Source organism: Myxine glutinosa, chromosome 2 (assembly GCF_964187855.1).
Source record: "Myxine glutinosa chromosome 2, kmMyxGlut1.1, whole genome shotgun sequence".
In the NCBI taxonomy this organism is placed as follows: domain Eukaryota; kingdom Metazoa; phylum Chordata; class Myxini; order Myxiniformes; family Myxinidae; genus Myxine; species Myxine glutinosa.
Window position 1 is genome coordinate 81832129 of NC_136262.1, and position 18011 is coordinate 81850139.

Consider the following 18011-nt stretch of genomic DNA (forward strand, 5'->3'; position numbering starts at 1 on the left):
TGGTATTACCGCGTCCGAACAGTTACTCCCCGATTAGAACCCGACGTTGACCAGATCGCACCACAGATATTCAATCGGGAAACCTCTAAAGCGACCGAAAGAGAATGAAAAGAGAAGAAGAAAGAGTACGGAGGAAGAACAGATTTATTATACACACACAAGCAAAAAAAGAAAGAGCGACCAAAATTATTTACAGCAATGGATGGAAGAAGCAGTCACACAGTGCATCGTTAGCTTAAACTATTCATTTTACTTAACCCCAAGACAACGAGTAGGACAGACGACGTTCACACTTACACGGGGGATATTGCAGGCAGGTAGGGCTTGAGGTGGATTGCTGGAGAGGGAGGAGGGTCGGAGGCAGCAGCTCTCAATTCCTCGCGGTTTTTGGCGGGAAAACCCTTCGTCGCGTATCCGCTGCCGATGCTTTAGACGTCACGCGCTGGCTCGGGCACACCTGCTCCTCTCCTTCTGGTGGAGCCGTCTCCCTCCTTTCAGCGCGTCTCTCCAAAGCTGGTTTCCTTTCCGAGTACCTCTCCTCTTTGGCTTGGAGCGTTTCGCATCTCACCGCTCCTCTTGGTGTCGCCTCTTCGCTCATCTCCCAGGTCATCTATTGAAGCAGTCTCTTCCCGTTGCTTTTATTACTCCGGGCGGAATCAAGCCGCCGGCTGCGAGGGCACGCCTACCGGGTCGCTAACCGCGGTGCTGGTTGGCCAAGTGGGGTTGGCTCACTCCTCCCCTCTATGACGAGGTGGAGACACGCCTTTCTTCTCCGAGATGAGCACATGGGCAATGGCGGCTTGCGGGATTGAACACCACTCGCACCCCTTTTGAAAGGAACTTTGGAGAGCGGAGATGATTGGGGAAATTGGAAGGGCCTACGCTTATTTTGTTTGATACAATGCAAAGTCAATCTAGTGGGAAACACATATTTAGCCTACATAGAATAAGGAAATACACTATTTAAAAAGATATATCATGGCCTACGTGTAAGTTTCATGGAATTAACTAGGAGGACGGCTGCGACCATTATTTACATTACGAGGGTGTTACACATAACAAAACCATACTTTTTTACATTCGTTACACTTCCTCCAAAATTGTTACACTTCTCAAAAACCGTTACACTTCTCAAATTCGTTACACTTCTCAAAACCGTTACAATATATATATATATATATATATATATATATATATATATATATATATATATATATATATATATATATATATATATATTGTTGCGGATATGGGATTTGCATCCATCCATATCCGCTTGTAAATATTCCCCTATTTCCTCAATACTTCCCAACTATCCCCAATCCCCCATTCCCTAGTCCCATTTTCTGTAAACAACACTCTGTAGACCCGACCTCCCCCTATTTCCCCCATTAAATGTCGTGCCCAGGTTCACCGCATCTCATGTAAGACAACTATAGGACATCTTGCTAGTTATTCTTAGTCTATGTCAGTTAAGGACTCGTTTCCATTAATTCTGACCCTTCGTTGCACCAGAATGTGATTGTATGGCACCGTTAGGAAGTTTAGGACCTCCCAATACCTCCCCGCAGCTCTTCCTCACGGTTCAGCAACAACAACAACAACAACAGCAACGGCGGCGGCGTGCACAGGGAGTGCGCGTCCTCACTCCGGCTTGGTTGGTAGGGGGTGTTGGGAGGGCATGAGGCCTTCCCAGCGAGCCGCCATCGAACATGTGCTCGACGGGGTTACCAAATAGGGGCTCCCTGTCAGCTCCTCGTCAAGGGCGGAGCCCGGTAACCCCCGCACCCAATGGAAGCGGCGGACCGGTCCCATCTGGGGCGGAGCCAACCAGCCGAGGGCGTGTCACTCCCCGCTGAGCATGCGCAGGAAGAGGGAGGTGACGTCAGATGCGCGCTGAGCTTGGAGAAAGAAAGACGCCACCTCCGAGCGCTGTGAGGCCTCCCTGCATCTCTTGGACCGTGCTTGATCCTGTCCCCGAGCCAAGGTGCACCTTGTGCTATCGAACTACCTGTCCTTCCCTGCCATCAATCCCTGTGTAAGTCAGCCTTGTTCCGTTTGTCTGTGGTCTGTCTGGGATAAGATAAGACTGTAATTAAGTGCCCATCTCTTCTGTGTCTTTTACCTCACTCTACCTTGTAATCTACCCCTTTTCTCCACCACTAATTATACCCTCCTCCGGAGGTCTTGAGAACTGTACCCCTTGCGTCGTTTCATTTATCCCAGTCGTTGTGTCCTTTCCAATCATTGATTTAGCGTAGCGCGATTTGGCCAACGTTCGGGTGGAATCGGGTGAGTTGGGGAAGAGTCGGGGAATAACTGTTAGGTCGCGGTAATACACCACCGCTCGGTCGAAATAACATCTAACCGCGATCCGTAACAATTGGTTGTCAGGAGTTGGGATTCGAACCTGGGACTAAATTTATTTAGCCAAAATTTTGGACACCAATTGTGTTATTTCCGTAACAATTGGTGTCGAGGAGTGAGATACGAGGCCCGAAGCACGCTTAACGCGCTCAAAATTACAAGCAGTTGGAAATTGTTTTGTTTTACAAAAAACCCGAATTTTGAAAGTCGCGCTATGGCAGATCAAGACGGCTGGGTTCCGGTAGAGGAGAGTGAGGCAGGGTCGATCCAGGACCAAATTGAGGGACAAGAGGAGAGCGAAGCAGTGAGGGCGGCAGGTTCGCAAAATGGCGTCCTCGCGCACGAGGTTGCGGGCGCGCAAAATGGCGCCTCGCACATGGGTACGGCGGCCGCACCCGCTGCACAAGTGGGAGGGATGGCCCAAATGCAGGCCCTCATGGAGCAATTTATGGTACAAATGCAGGCGTCCCTCAACCTGCAGAAGGACGAGATGAGGGCTAATAGTCAGCAATTGGGGAATCGGATGGATGCTCAGAGTGAGCAAATGAGGGCTGATAGTGAGCAAATGAGGGCTGATAGTGAGCGATTGGGGGGCAGAATGGGGGGCAAAATGGGAAAAATGGGGGAACGGTTAGAACAAAGGATGGGGGCCCAGATCGGAGGGTTAGGGAGTAGAATAGAGGGATTAGACAATAGATTAGGGGAAATACAGGAGGGGTTAACGGGGGTAGAAAACAGAATGGCCGCTCAAGAGAATCAAATGGAAGGGGTGAAAAATGGGTTAGAGGGGTTAGAAAACAGTATGGAAGGCAAATTGAGGGACATGAGGGACCAAGCGGAAAGGGAAGTTAAAAAAATGGGGCAGCAGATAGAGGGGGTCAGAATGGGGGTAGAAACTAAATTGGATGCTCACAGGGAGGAAATGGCGCAGATGAGGGTGGCATCTGGGCAGGAGATGCAAGTGATGGGAGAGGAGATCAGAAGAGGTGTGAGTGACGAGGTCGGGGGGAGTGCGCGAGGAGGTGAGGCACTGTAAGGAGCGCATGGAGAAGGAGGTGAGAAAGGGGACTGTAAAATTGCAAGGTGGTATAGAGGAGTTGACGCTGGGAGTAGAACAACTGACAGTGGGACAAAAGGAGTTGGGGGACCAGGTAAAGAAGAACACAGCGGTAATCGAGGGTTTAAAATCGACACAGAAGGAGATGAAAAATGACGTAGGGGTAATTAAAAAAGAGTGTCAGACGGTACATGAAGACCTGACGAGGAAAATGAACAAGGTGGTAGAGGTGATGGAGGTTAAAGAGCGGGAGGTGCGGGAGCACATAGAAAAAAATAAGGTGGAGTTAGAGGAAGAACTTAAGGGGGCGCACGAGGAGATGAAGGAGGTGAAGCAGAAATTAGAAGAAGTGGAAGAAGGGGTGAGCGAAATTAAGAAGCGACGGAGAGAGGATAAGAAAGAGATAAAGGAGGAAGTAAAAGAATTGGTCTAAAGTCTGTGTTCGGATCGTGATGATGTGCTCATTAACCGGATGAGGGATTCGCAGGTGATGGAGGAGAAGCGAAGAGAAAGAGGACCCGGTGTAAGTGGTGACCAATATGGTCATGCGTATGATGCGCCAGGTGATTTAATAAGCTTGGGGGTCGAGATGGACCCGGATGTTCGTGAGAGGCCAAGAGTGAGGTGTATGGCTGGTCCGGAGGGTATGGAACGAGGGTGCGAGCGAGAGGGTCCGGTGATGGGAGAGGTGCGAGGTGTGAGTGAGCAAGGTTGTGGTGGTATGGAATGGGTAGAGGGTTGCGGAAGTGTGACCCATGCATCGACACCAACAGGGGTAGTTTTTAGAGGGACAGGGGAGGCACGGGAGCCCCTTGGGGGTAATGTACTGTGGGGGCCCGGCCGGTTCGGCCCCGCGCTGACCCCGCAAGGGGCGACGCACGGGGTCCGGCAGGCGGGCAACGGCTCACATACGAGGTGGTCCCACAAGGTCCCACTCGCGCCGTATGACGGTGGGTAAGGGTGGCATCCCTGCCACCCTTCCCATGATGGGGCAAATGCGCTATAGATTATGGGGTGTATGGCAGTGAAAACTAGCCCGGGTGGGTTAGGATATTGTGTGTAGGGATCTAGCGAAGATGACATTAGGTAACGTTAAGGTTAGTTAGTGACAAGGATACCTGTAGAGGGGACGCAGGTAGATTAGAGTGGATGATAATGACGAGGGAGCGCAATAGTTTAAAGGGACGACTGGGAAGCGCAAGTTTCAGAGGGGAGTAGTTAGATGAGATGATGCTGTGTGAGAACTGGACAGGTGTGTGGAGCAGTGTATGAGTAGTGAGTGTTGTGGATCAGCGCAAATGCGCTTGGGGGAGAGAAGGGTGCAGGCGGCACCAAGTATGAGAGCACAGGGGTGCAAGTACGGGTGTGTGGAATACATGGAGTATTGGAATGAGTGGTGTGGAGAGAGTTGGAGTAAGTGGTACGGAGTGGTGTGCATGGTGCGAAGGTGTGGATGGGGGAAGAGTGAACCCCTTGTCACGAGTACCCGGGGAGGGTAGTTTAAAGAATAGTTAGAAGGTATAGGTAAATTGTGGTTGGATATTGGCATTTGTGGTGCGGATGCAGAATGGTATTGTGGATGGGTGCATTGGTGTGGTGAAATTGGCTGGTCGTGTGGCCTGTTAGTATGAGTGTGAATGGTTGGGCACTCCGCCACTGTTAGATGTCGGCCAGGTGAGGCTGCAGGTGGGCTCTGGGAGCCGTTAGTGTCAGTGGGTGCCTGAGGATCCCGGGTGTGGATCGGGCAGCCCGTGCCAGAGAGGGCACTGAGGGGGTGAGAGTGCGAGAGGGCCTTCCCCAGTTAGTTAGGTTAGGGTGAGGAGCAGGTGAGCTCGGTAGGCAACAACAGTGGTGGAGGTGTGCAGGTGGGCGGACCAGCTGGGAGCGTCACACGACCCAGCCACCGAAATTGTGCGGGGGCACCGAGTGGTGAATCGGGGGAGTGAGACCCCAACTTGAGAAGCACCACAGTTTGGTCAATGGGAATTGGTTTTTAGAACCCATAGTGTAAGTTGGCCAATGGATTGGCAGGGAAAGACCCCGGGTAATGTAAAGTTGTTAAAGTCATTTAGGAAATAGTTAGGATTGATGAACCTGTCGCACCATACGCAGCCACTTACGTGAGGTGGTGATGATGACTCCACACCTGTGTTCCTTTGTTCTGTGTTGCAGGAAAGGAGAATTGCTGTGTGGATTTGTGAGACGCATCACGACGTGGATGAGACATTGGGGTGATTCCATCTCTCCCTCCTTAGGAGGGACTGATGATGAATTGGTGATGGCAAATTTTGATGTTGAGTTGGAGATGGCAAATTTTGATGAGAGTTGGAAATGGCAAATTTGATTGGTTAGGAGGGAGAGAAGACGAATTTGGTTTATGGGAGGAACGGGGAAGACAGTAGGGACGTTTGTTGATGTGTAAAGTAGATGTTTATGGGTAGTGTTGTGTTTTGTGGATACAGTAAGGGGTAAGGGAGGGACAATGTAGGTTACCTGGTGGGGGGGGGGGGGGCGTACGGTAGGAACGTACCTGTCTCACCTGGTTCCCATGTGCCCCCAGTGTGCATTACCTTGAATTGCGTGCACTTTTGCGCCCTTACCACCTTACTCACTTGTCTTCTTTTGTCTCCCACCTCCGAGGATCTGGCTTTGGGGCAGAGAGAGAGGAGAGAGAGGTGCTGGCTCCGCAGTTGTGGGCCTGTACTTCCGCTGCTTGCTGCCTGGATCGATACACCATATGGACCGCAATTTTTGTGGCCGCCCACCATGGACCGCAGTTCTTTTGCGGTCAAGCACCACCCGTGGATGGACCGCTGGGTCAACGTGGCACCTATGCCATACAGGTGAACCACTTTTAGTTGGCCCCCCTGATGGCCACAATTTAGAAATGGACGCGGTTGGCACCTTTCTTTATTTCTAAAGAAGCCAGAAGGCCAAGGGCACTCCATGAAGGCCAGAACATCAGCCGGCTGCGACACCACCGGTGACCATGGACACTTGATTGTGCATTTTTTATTGAACACTTTATTGGTGCACCGGATGGTGCTGACTGTGCGTAATGGGGTGGTGCTTTTGGTGCTTGGACGGGGTGCTCTGCACATTATTAAAGGCAGTAGGGCCACAGGGCACTCGTGGGTTGGTGTATCGATGCTGGCATGCATGCTCTCTCTCTCTATGCATAACATCTGCATGTGTTCCTCAAAGAACAGGTCCTGGATCGTAGTGTAAATATCAGTTTTGTATAAATGATGCTCCCTACCGGCTGTATGTTTAGTTTGAGGATGCTTTCCGCGATTCGGTTATCCTGTGGGTGTGTTTCTGTTAGGAGAAGGGTGAAACGTCGCAGGGGGACATATTTACTCATTTGTGAACATCTGTAAAACTGTCGCACTCAGGGTTGAGTTAATAGTAGAGGGAACTACATCTGAGTGCCACACTAACGTAGGTAAAAATTTATCGGGTCGGGACGCCCCGAGGTAGAGAAGGGTGCAATGTTGCGGATATGGGATTTGCATCCATCCATATCCGCTTGTAAATATTCCCCTATTTCCTCAATACTTCCCAACTATCCCCAATCCCCCATTCCCTAGTCCCATTTTCTGTAAACAACACTCTGTAGACCTGACCTCCCCCTATTTCCCCCATTAAATGTCGTGCCCAGGTTCACCGCATCTCATGCAAGACAACTATAGGACATCTTGCTAGTTATTCTTGGTCTATGTCAGTTAAGGACTCGTTTCCATTAATTCTGACCCTTCGTTGCACCAGAATGTGATTTTATGGCACCGTTAGGAAGTTTAGGACCTCCCAATACCTCCCCGCAGCTCTTCCTCACGGTTCAGCAACAACAACAACAACAACAACAACAACAGCAACGGCGGTGGCGTGCACAGGGAGTGCGCGTCCTCACTCCGGCTTGGTTGGTAGGGGGTGTTGGGAGGGCATGAGGCCTTCCCAGCGAGCCGCCATCGAACATGTGCTCGACGGGGTTACCAAATAGGGGCTCCCTGTCAGCTCCTCGTCAAGGGCGGAGCCCGGTAACCCCCGCACCCAATGGAAGCGGCGGACCGGTCCCATCTGGGGCGGAGCCAACCAGCCGAGGGCGTGTCACTCCCCGCTGAGCATGCGCAGGAAGAGGGAGGTGACGTCAGATGCGCGCTGAGCTTGGAGAAAGAAAGACGCCACCTCCGAGCGCTGTGAGGCCTCCCTGCATCTCTTGGACCGTGCTTGATCCTGTCCCCAAGCCAAGGTGCACCTTGTGCTCTCGAACTACCTGTCCTTCCCTGCCATCAATCCCTGTGTAAGTCAGCCTTGTTCCGTTTGTCTGTGGTCTGTCTGGGATAAGATAAGACTGTAATTAAGTGCCCATCTCTTCTGTGTCTTTTACCTCACTCTGCCTTGTAATCTACCCCTTTTCTCCACCACTAATTATACCCTCCTCCGGAGGTCTTGAGAACTGTACCCCTTGCGTCATTTCATTTATCCCAGTCGTTGTGTCCTTTCCAATCATTGATTTAGCGTAGCGCGATTTGGCCAACGTTCGGGTGGAATCGGGTGAGTTGGGGAAGAGTCGGGGAATAACTGTTAGGTCGCGGTAATACACCACCGCTCGGTCGAAATAACATCTAACCGCGAGCCGTAACAATATGTATGTATATATATATGTATATATATATATATATATATATATATATATATATATATATATATACACATACACACACACACACACACAGGTCTAAGGGTCATGGTGGGGGGTGGGGGGGGGGGTGGGAGAGGGGAGCTGTAACACGAATCATGCACACATGTACAGCCAAACACATGAGACAACACCCGAGTGACATAACCTCTCAGAGCACTCTGAGTTCCTGTGGCGTTGCTTTTCTCTTCACACTAAGCAGGGCAATCAAGGAAGATTTTCCTCCTCCCCGTGGATGCCGACTTATGGCCTTTATCCCATATATGCTGAACATCAAGCAAAAAGGAGCACACAGCATTTTAAAAGTGTTTGATATCACTCGGCCAGGGTTGGAGTCGAATGGCCGACCTCCCAGGCAGAGTGGATGCTCAAACTAATGTTAAAATGTGTTGACTATTTTGGATAATTCCTTTTCTTTGCTTCAAATGCCTGTCAATTCATTATTTTCGATGCTTGTCCTGTTAAAAAAAATTTTCGTCATCATTTTCCATTAACAAAACAGTTGATAGCATTAAATGCATTAAACATGGAATGAAGCACAGGGGGCTGGAGACCACACGTTCCTCATTGTAACCAATTTTGATGGTAAAAAGGCACGAGTGGAGCAACAGCGAGCACCACCCTTTTTTTGCTCCATCGACATTCCATTCATTATCCATGGTAAACACACACACCTCTTATGAGTACTCCATAATCTTTACTCAGAATGCCACAGACTTTAGTTCTCAAAAGTATTTTATTCATAAGCAAGCATCACTTCATGGTTTTTCAATGTTGTTCCACGAGCAAAGCATTCACTGTCTTCTGAGTTAAAATTAAAAAATAATTCCATAACTACGGACAAGGCAACCAATGTCTGTTCTGCCACATCTCGCACAGTACAATCAGTAGAACCAAATCCAGCACAAGTGCACTCCTTCTAAAGCAGTCTGCAGGTGGAAAGCTTTTCTTTTCTTTTGTTAAAAGTTTTTGCTCAAAGCTCCTCCTACTGACACAATTACATCATTACAGGTGAATGTTTCATAAACAACTAAATTGCAGTACCGTACTCCATTAATTTGCTGCAGAATTCTGTCCAGAAACTTCTATGTCATAACTAACTTATGGGATCAAGTGAAAAGTTTCCTGCAATCCCGATTCAAACAAAGTTTTCCAAATCCTCATGCCCTTAACCAAGTTTTACCCACACAGAGGAAGGTCCTTTGTCAACGTTAAAGATCTGGACAAACAACTCCATTTAATTCCCCAGACAGACATCGTTTTTGGATAACGCTGTCATATTTCTCTTCAACACTTCCCTATTCAAACGTCATGTTACGCAGCTTGTACAGCTTGTAGGACAGACATCCTGCGCAGGCACGATTGTCATAAAGATGTAACAAAGGTGTTTAACTGTTTAATCCTATTATTTCACTGCAGACAAAGCAATGAAATACTCTAATCTGATAACATGATATTATATTGCTGTATTGGTCAAAGTGGCGTTGTATTGCCTCAAGCGACATCGCCATTACAGTGTATGCTCTCAAGATAGCCGGCACTCGGCAAAACACCAACAACAAACACACATCACATCAGTGTCCAAACTCTCACCAATGCAGGATCAGACTGTTTGCATGCGGGGGTCAAATGAATAACTGCATCCCAACAACTCAGCGCGCAATGTGATGTGGTTGTACCAGGTTACTGGCAAAATGCGGACATAACGAGCCACAAAATGAGAGGCAAACAAATTTCTTTTGTGAGCATTGTTGTCAGAGTTTCCAAGAAATACCTGCAAAAACAACAAAACCATGAAAACATGGAGTAGCAACTACGAGTGCAATGTGAGCTGAAGAAAATTATCGCTGTTATGCACTGAGACGCATCCCTTACAAACCGGACATCTACAACTCCACAAGCCCGCACACAGTTACTTATACACCTGGCAGCCCCAGACACAGAGTGTACATTGTTAGTGATTTTCGCCTTGTGCTGACATCATACCAATATAAGTCAATCACGATAGCAAGTCCTCAGCCGAGTTTTCCCTGGCCAATTGTAGATTTCACCATCACATCGTCATATGATAGAAGGTCAAAAAGTTTTTTCACTTTTGGCCCACATTTGCTAAGGTTATGGGACATAAGCACAATACTTCTCATTCACAAAATCTTGGAACCAGATAGAAAATGCAGATTAACATCGGGTAGGTCGCACTACAACCAGAAAACCTAGAGTTTCTATGGAAATCATAATTTGCGAGGATTTCATAACATTCGGAGACACCTACTGCTTCATGTAGTGCACACTGGAATAAAGACGCACCTTATCTTGATTCGTTGCCTCATTCTTGTAGACCTCGAACCGCAATCCATCTTTACTATGTGCGACTTTGAATGATCTTACAAACTGCACCTGTCCCAAGTCCTTCGCCCCCTGCGTTATCACGCCTGTCACCATGTGTGGGCGCATGAGATCAATCTAGAGCAAAAGTGGAACATACGATTTGTTATATCGATTCCAATAATTTCACTTCCACTTCACATTCAACACGAGTTAAAACGTTTTAATAAAAGTAAAAAAACCGATAGCTAAACAAACAGGATGTAATTTTAATGTAATGAAAATGGAATGGTCTGGACAAGGCCAACTGGATGGTTTCAGTAAAAACTAGAACAAAGTGACTGTGTCGCCAATATGCCTCAGCAAAGTCCCACAATGGGTATATGCCCTGTGCACTGTCCTAAAAATAAACAAGCTTGATTTAAATCCCTTCAGCTGTTTTCAAGTATCACATTTTCACCAGCTATGACAGGTTTCACGTCGATCGGTGAAGTGGTTTCAAAGAGATTAAAAAAAAAAATTGACTTTCAAGCTAATATGACTGCCACACCACGTGACATATGACCTTAGAAAATGTACACTCTGCATATGTATGGGTAGGGGATCAGGTTTGTGAAGTTTCGTGTTAATCGGATAAGGTTCGATTTTCTATCAATGATGGCTGCCAAACCACGTGACCTACGACATCACTATTTTCAAACTATATGCAATAATGGGGTTAGGTGACGTTTGTAAAATTTCGCATCGATAGGGTAAGCGGTTCAGAGATATAATTATTTAATATTCCCCTTCAATTCAATATGGCTGCCACACCATGCGACCAATGATGTTTTCATGATCAAATTTTAATCGCCATGTCCAGTCAATGACACACGTAAAGTTTTGAGTCAATTGATTTGGTGGTTTGGGAATGGATGATATTTTTAAGGTTTTAGGTTAAATCCAATATGGCTGCCAAACCATGTGACCTATGATGTCATAAATTTAATATTTCAATACAAATAGTGACAATACAAATATTTCAATACAAATAATATTTCAATAAATTTATGACATAAATCATGTCCAGGCAATTTCAGGTTTTTAGGATAATGAATTCAATGAAAACATTTTTGGCTGGTATACCACTTCACCTATGATGTCATAATTATCATGCTTTTGTTCCCCATTGGGAGTAATTGACAATGTGCCAAGTTTAAAATAAATTCCATTCAGCGGTTTCCGAGAAATAGTTTTTTCATTATTTGCGTTTAATCCAAGATGGCCGCCATACCACGTGACCTATGACGTCAGAATTATCATAAAACATTCTTCATTGGTGTCACTTCCACCCTGAAAATTTTGTCTCAATCAGACAGGTTGCTGAGAAAAAACGAGGTTTAGCCCGTACGGACGGATGGACGTATGGACTGACAACCCGAAAACATAATGCCTCTGGCCACCTTTGGGGGCGGAGGCATAAAAAATGACCCCCATTTTTTATTAAACATAAATGTGGCTTAAGGTCCTATTCAATGGGAGTAGAAGAGGACATTAAATTAGCAAAATAACATTTGATGTTTACTCTCGCCTTAATGCTCAACTTGATAAAACTTGCGAGTACCACTGCTCAAACATAACGTATAACAAGTACAGATACATTCAAAGTACACCGCCCCCATGACAAATAAATAAATAACATATCCTCCACCACAAAACATCGCCAGGGCGCCGAAGCAGTGCATGGAGACAGAATTGGGAGGGAGCAGTGTACAATAGTTGATTGATTAATTAATTGCGCAATGAAAAAGTGGACATATGTTGTGTGCAAGAGACAAGATGGAAGGGAAGTGGTGAGAGAATGGTGAAGGGTAGGCAGGGACAGAAATACAAGTTTGTGTGGCAAGGGTGCCCGGAGGGCGTGCATGGCATTGGTGTCCTGTTTTCTGAGGAGTTTGCAGACAGTGTGGTGAGTGTGACGAGAGTGAGTGATAGGTTGATGATGGTGAAAATGATGATTGGAAAGCTCTTGGTGAACGTCATCTCGGGATATGCTCTGCAGGTTGGTCGGAGCGATGAAGAGAAGGACAAGCTCTGGTGTGCGATAGAGAAGCTGATGGAAAACGTGAAAGATGAGGAAGTTGTTGTGGTAGGAGGAGACCTAAATGGACATGTGGGAAGGAGTATGGACGGTTTTGAGGGAGTTCATGGGGGTTACGGATATGGTGTGAGAAATGGAGAAGGTGAAAGGATTTTGGAGTTTGCTGATGGAGCTGATTTGTTGATTTGTAATACTCAGTTCCAGAAAGAGGATAATAAGCTTGTTACATACACGTCAGGTGGGTCGACGACAACCGTTGACTACCTGATGGTGCATAGGCGAGATAGGGGGCACCTCTGGGACACAAAGGTGATCCCGGGAGAGGAGACTGTTTCACAGCACCACTTGGTTGTCTGCGACATAAGGGTGAAAGGTGCGAGGAGAGCTCGGCGGGTGAAGTACGAACCGAGAATGAAGGTGTGGAGGTTGAAAGAGGTGACAATAATGGAGGCATTAAAAGAGAGGCTGAGTAGGGTAGAGGTTGATGTGGTTGAGCTTGAAAGTGGTTGGATGTCAATGAAAGATAGTCTGTTGGGAGCCGTTGGTGAGGTATGTGGATGGACAAAAGGACCACCGAGGCACTCGGAAACATGGTGGTGGGATGATGAAGTTGGAAAGAAGATTGACGAGAAGAGGAAGAAGTTCAAGGAGTGGCAGAAGGCGAAGGGTATGGGGGCAGAAAAAGCAAAGCATGAAAGTTATAAGGCAGCCAAGAAGGCTGCAAAGAAAGAGGTAGCAAAAGCGCAGGAGGCATGTAGGAAAATGTTCGGAGAACGCTTGGATTCGGAAGAGGGTCACAGAGCAGTATTCAGGATTGCAAAGCAGATAGCGAAAGAGAGGTGTGATGTGATGGGGGTGAGTTGCTTGAAGGATGAAGTGGGTCAAATCGTTGTGGACCCAGATGGAATTAAAGGAAGATGGAAGAGATATATGGAAATGCTGTTAAATACAGAGAATGAATGGGATGGCAACATAGAGAGTAACCCAGTTTTAGGACCGGCAGAGAAGATAACTGAGAAGGAAGTTGAGGAAGCGATAAAAGCAATGAAGAGTAGAAAAGCGGGAGGGCCGACGGGAGTTGTGGGAGATATGTTGAAGGCAGCAGGAAGTTGGGGTGTGAAGAGAATGACAGAGATCTGTAATCTGGTGGTGAAAGAAGGCCGCATTCCAGTGGTTTGGGAACTGAGTACCCTCGTCCCTCTATACAAGGGGAAAGATGACCCTCTGGACTGTGGCTCGTATCGAGCGATAAAGTTATTGGAGCAAGGAATGAAGGTATTGGAAAGGGTGTTGGAGAGGAGGATAAGGAAGAAAGTGAAGATTGACGAAATGCAGTTTGGATTTATGCCAGGAAGAGGAACGACAGACGCGCTTTTTATTGTAAGGCAATGGAGAGCAGGCAGGAGAAGTAAATGGAGAAGAGGAAGAAGTTCTTTCTTGGGTTTGTTGATCTGGAGAAAGCATTCGATAAGGTTCCACGCGAAGTAGTGCCATGGGCATTGAGCAAGTTAGGAGTGGAGGAATGGTTGATCAGAGTAGTGATGGCAATGTACAAAAGAGCGCGCACAGCTGTAAGGATGAAGGACGGGAACAGTGGTGAGTTTGAGGTGAAGGTGGGAGTGCATCAGGGGTCGGTACTAAGTCCACTACTATTTGTAGCTGTGATGGAGGTGCTGGCTCAGAACGTAAAGGAGGGTTTACCGTGGGAGTTGTTGTATGCAGATGACCTGGTGTTGATTGCGGAAAGTATGGATGGACTGAAGGAAAAGATGAACAAGTGGAAGGAATGTATGGAGACAAAAGGTCTGAAGCTGAATATCGGAAAGACGAAGGTGATGGCAAGTGGTAAAGCATGTGGTGAGGTGGAAAGAACTGGGAAGTGGCCATGTGCTGTGTGCAGGAAGAGTGTCGGAGTGAATTCCATTCAATGTACAATGTGCGCTGAGTGGGTTCATCAAAAATGTAGTGGTCTGAGAGGGTCATTTACCAGTGTGGCAGCTACATTCAAATGTAAGGTGTGCACAGAGGGAGCTGCAGATGGAGGAAATGTTGAGTTGGATCTTGGAGACGGCATGAAGCTGGAAGGTGTGAAAACATTTTTCTACCTCGGAGACATGCTGAATGGAGAAGGTGGATCAGACTCGGCAACGGTTGCTGGAGTGAGATGTGCATGGAAGACGTTTCGGGAACTGAATGGCGTGCTGATGAGGAGGGGAGTGTCGTTGAAGCTGAAGGGAAAGGTGTATGCTGCATGTGTGAGAAGTGTTATGATTTTTGGGAGTGAGACATGGGTAATGAATCTAGAGCAGCAACGAAGGCTGGAAAGGGTGGAAATGCGAATGGTTCGATGGATGTGCGGAGTATCATTGAGAGAGAGGAAGACAAATGATGAATTGCGAAAGATGATGGGAATATTGCCTGTGATTGATGCTGTGAAGAGAAACCGGTTGAGATGGTTTGGTCATGTGTTGAAGAAGGATGAAAGTGACTGGTTGAGAAGAGTGATGGAAATGAATTTGGAGGGAAGTAGAGGATGGGGAAGACTGAGAAAGACTTGGCTAAAGATGGTGGAAGAAGAAATGCGGGCAAGGGTGTTAACAAGGGGAGATGCAGTAAATAGGACAAAATGGAGAAGATTGTCATGGGGACCGCAAGGCTGACCCCCGCTCTAGCAGGGAAAATGGCCTTAAAATGCATGTTGTTGTTGTTGTTGTAATGAAAAAAAACGTAAAATAATGAATTTCTTAATGAATTGGCTGATAACATACCTAAACCATCACTGCTTCATCCGAATCTACAACTTTTTGAAAATTAATCAATTTATCGAATTTGATTAATTAAAAATCGAATAACTAAATGATTATTTCCAATCAAGTGATTAATCAATAAAACAAAAAACCCTTTACAGCCAAATCACTTGGTCATTGTTGTGTCCAAATATCAGCTTCCGTGCTCAAAAGGTGCCTGAGATATTGCCCAGATGAGAAAGAAAAGTAATAAGAACTTAATTGAATGAATGAATGAATGATCGTTTTAAGGCCATTTTCCCCGCTAGAGCGGGGGTTAGCCTTGCGGGCCCCATGACAATCATGGTTCCCTGTTTGAGGCAATGTTTTTATGGCCGGATGCCCTTCCTGACGCCAACCCTTGGTCACGATCTTACGATGCGCAGGGATACGGTGTACCTATTCTAAACCGGGGTACACACCGTGATCATTCATCCCAGCAAGCTGGTACTCAATTTGCCGACCTCGGAAGGATGACAGGCTGAGTCAACCCCCCTGGTGTTAATTTAGCGATCGACCGGGATTCCGAACCCAGGATCCTAGGATCCCAAGCTGGCGCCCTGACCGCTAAGCCAACACCAGGGATCCAATAAGAACTTAATTAATCGATAATAATTGACATACGTGCGAAAATTACACGCCCAGACCAGGAATCGAACCCGGGTCCTCTGGTGAACCATCCCAGTGCTCTGCCATCTGAGCTATCTGGGCGACCCTAGTTCGGTCAGAATGGTCATTTGGGTATTGGTCACCTCCCTGACCAAAGTCTTTCTTGCCCGATTGCTCAGTTTAGTCGGACGGACAGCTCTAGGAAGAGTCTGGGTAATTCCATATCCTTTCCATTTCCTAACGATGGAGCTCACTGTGCTCTTGGGAACTTTCAACACGCTAAAAATTGTTTTACACCCTTCCCCAGATCTATTCCTCCACAAAATTATATCACGGAGATCTATGGACAGTTCCTTGGAATTAATGGTGGAGTTTTTGCTCTGACATGCACCGTCAACTGTGGTACCTTATATAGAAAGGTGTGTTTCTTTCTAAATAATGTCCAATCAATTGAATTGACCACAGGTGGACTCCAATCAAGTGGTAGGAGACATCTCAAGGGTAATAAAAGGAAATTGGATGCACCTGAGCTCAATTTTGAGTGTCATAGCAAAGGGGTTGAATACTTATTGACACATTTGACATTTTTACAGCTGTCCTCAAGACAGCTTTTCATTTTTAATTATTTTGTAAAATTTTAAAAAAAAAATCCACTTTGATATTATCGGTTATTATGTGCAGAGCAGTGACAAAAGAAAAATCTCAATTTAATCCATCTTAAATTCAGGTTGGTAACATAACAAAATGTGAAAAAGTCAAGAGGTGTGAAATCTTTCTGAAGGCACTGTGTGTATATATATATATATATATGTATATATATATATATATATATATATGTATATATATATATATATATATATATATATATATATATATATATATATATATATATACACAGACTTGGCATTTAATATGGAATATATTTTTTTTTCTTGACTTGGGTTTACTTTCTTAACTCAGTATATCAATCTGGTGAGTTTCTTTTACACTTTGGTGATTTATTTGTTAAAAGAACCATGTCACTGATTGTCTGTCACAGCAAGAAGTCAACAACAGGATTATATCACAGGTGGCGTGGCAAAATGTACGGACAGGTGCATTTGATGATTGGCTTCACAGTCGGGTATACAAGGGTTGTTGCGTTCTGTATTAGTGGAAAACAACTGCTGCACATCTCCAAAAGTTATTGCCGCTGCCTCTGGAGATGGTCCGTCAACTCGACAATGCTGTTTGTCATGGAGTGGTGGCTTTACGAAATTACGGCATGAAACAGCGTGCTATTGCTCGGCAGTATGGCATCACTCAAGGTCAGGTGTCAAAGATCGTGAAACGAAATGCTCAGAGGGGTGTCCCTACTCCAATACCGAGGCCAGGACGTCCCCGCAGAACCACAAGGAGGGATGATCGCCAGCTGCACTGGTTAGTCCGCAATGGCCGTACCAAGTCAGCTAATCGGCTTAGGGCTGAGTGGCAGCAACTGACAAATGTGCCTGTATCCAGAAGGCTAGTCAACCAACGACTGGTTCAAGCAGGCTATCGTGCCAGCGGCCCCCTGAGAAAGCCACGCCTGACCAGACAACACCGCCCGTGCCGATTACAGTGGGCCAGAGAGCACCGTCAATGGCAGCCAGGACACTGGAATCACGTGATCTTCAGTGACGAGTCTAGATTTCTTGTCTATCGTCAAGGTGGCCACGTCCGAGTGTGCAGACAAGTGCATGAAGCCTACAACAAAGATTGTATAGTGCCAAGAGTCTAAGCTAGAGGTGGTGGGGTGACCGTTTGGGCTGCTTTTCATGCATGGGGCAAAACTGACCTGGTTGTTCTGAATGGAAACCTGAACCAGTTCAAGTTCAGGGCCATTCTGGAAAAAACATTGCTTCCATTTGCTCGTGCAGCCTTTCGAGGAAACTTTGTCTTCCAAGATGACAATGCACGGCCTCATCGTGCTCGCATGATCCAACACTTTTTTGCTGACCATGGTGTAGAGCATATGGAGTGGCCTGCCATGTCCCCGGATATGAATCCGATAGAGAACTTGTGGGCAGAATTAACGCGTCAAATCGACAACTTGGACCAGCAGCCTAC

General features: G+C 46.6%; 1 protein-coding gene across 2 annotated transcripts in view; it reads right to left on the reverse strand.

Annotated features, from left to right (window-relative positions):
* Window positions 1-8840: 8840 nt before the first annotated feature.
* The window catches only part of LOC137421648 (EGF-like repeat and discoidin I-like domain-containing protein 3), a 30693-nt gene continuing 21522 nt past the window's right edge, over window positions 8841-18011 (reverse strand). For both annotated transcript variants that reach the window (XM_068107904.2, XM_078773458.1), the window contains exons 10-11: window positions 10431-10586; window positions 8841-9897 (exon numbers count right to left, since the gene is read on the reverse strand). In XM_068107904.2, the coding sequence (XP_067964005.2) occupies window positions 9727-9897; window positions 10431-10586 (327 nt within the window). In that variant the 3' untranslated portion in view covers window positions 8841-9726. The remainder of the gene's footprint in view (window positions 9898-10430; window positions 10587-18011) is intronic.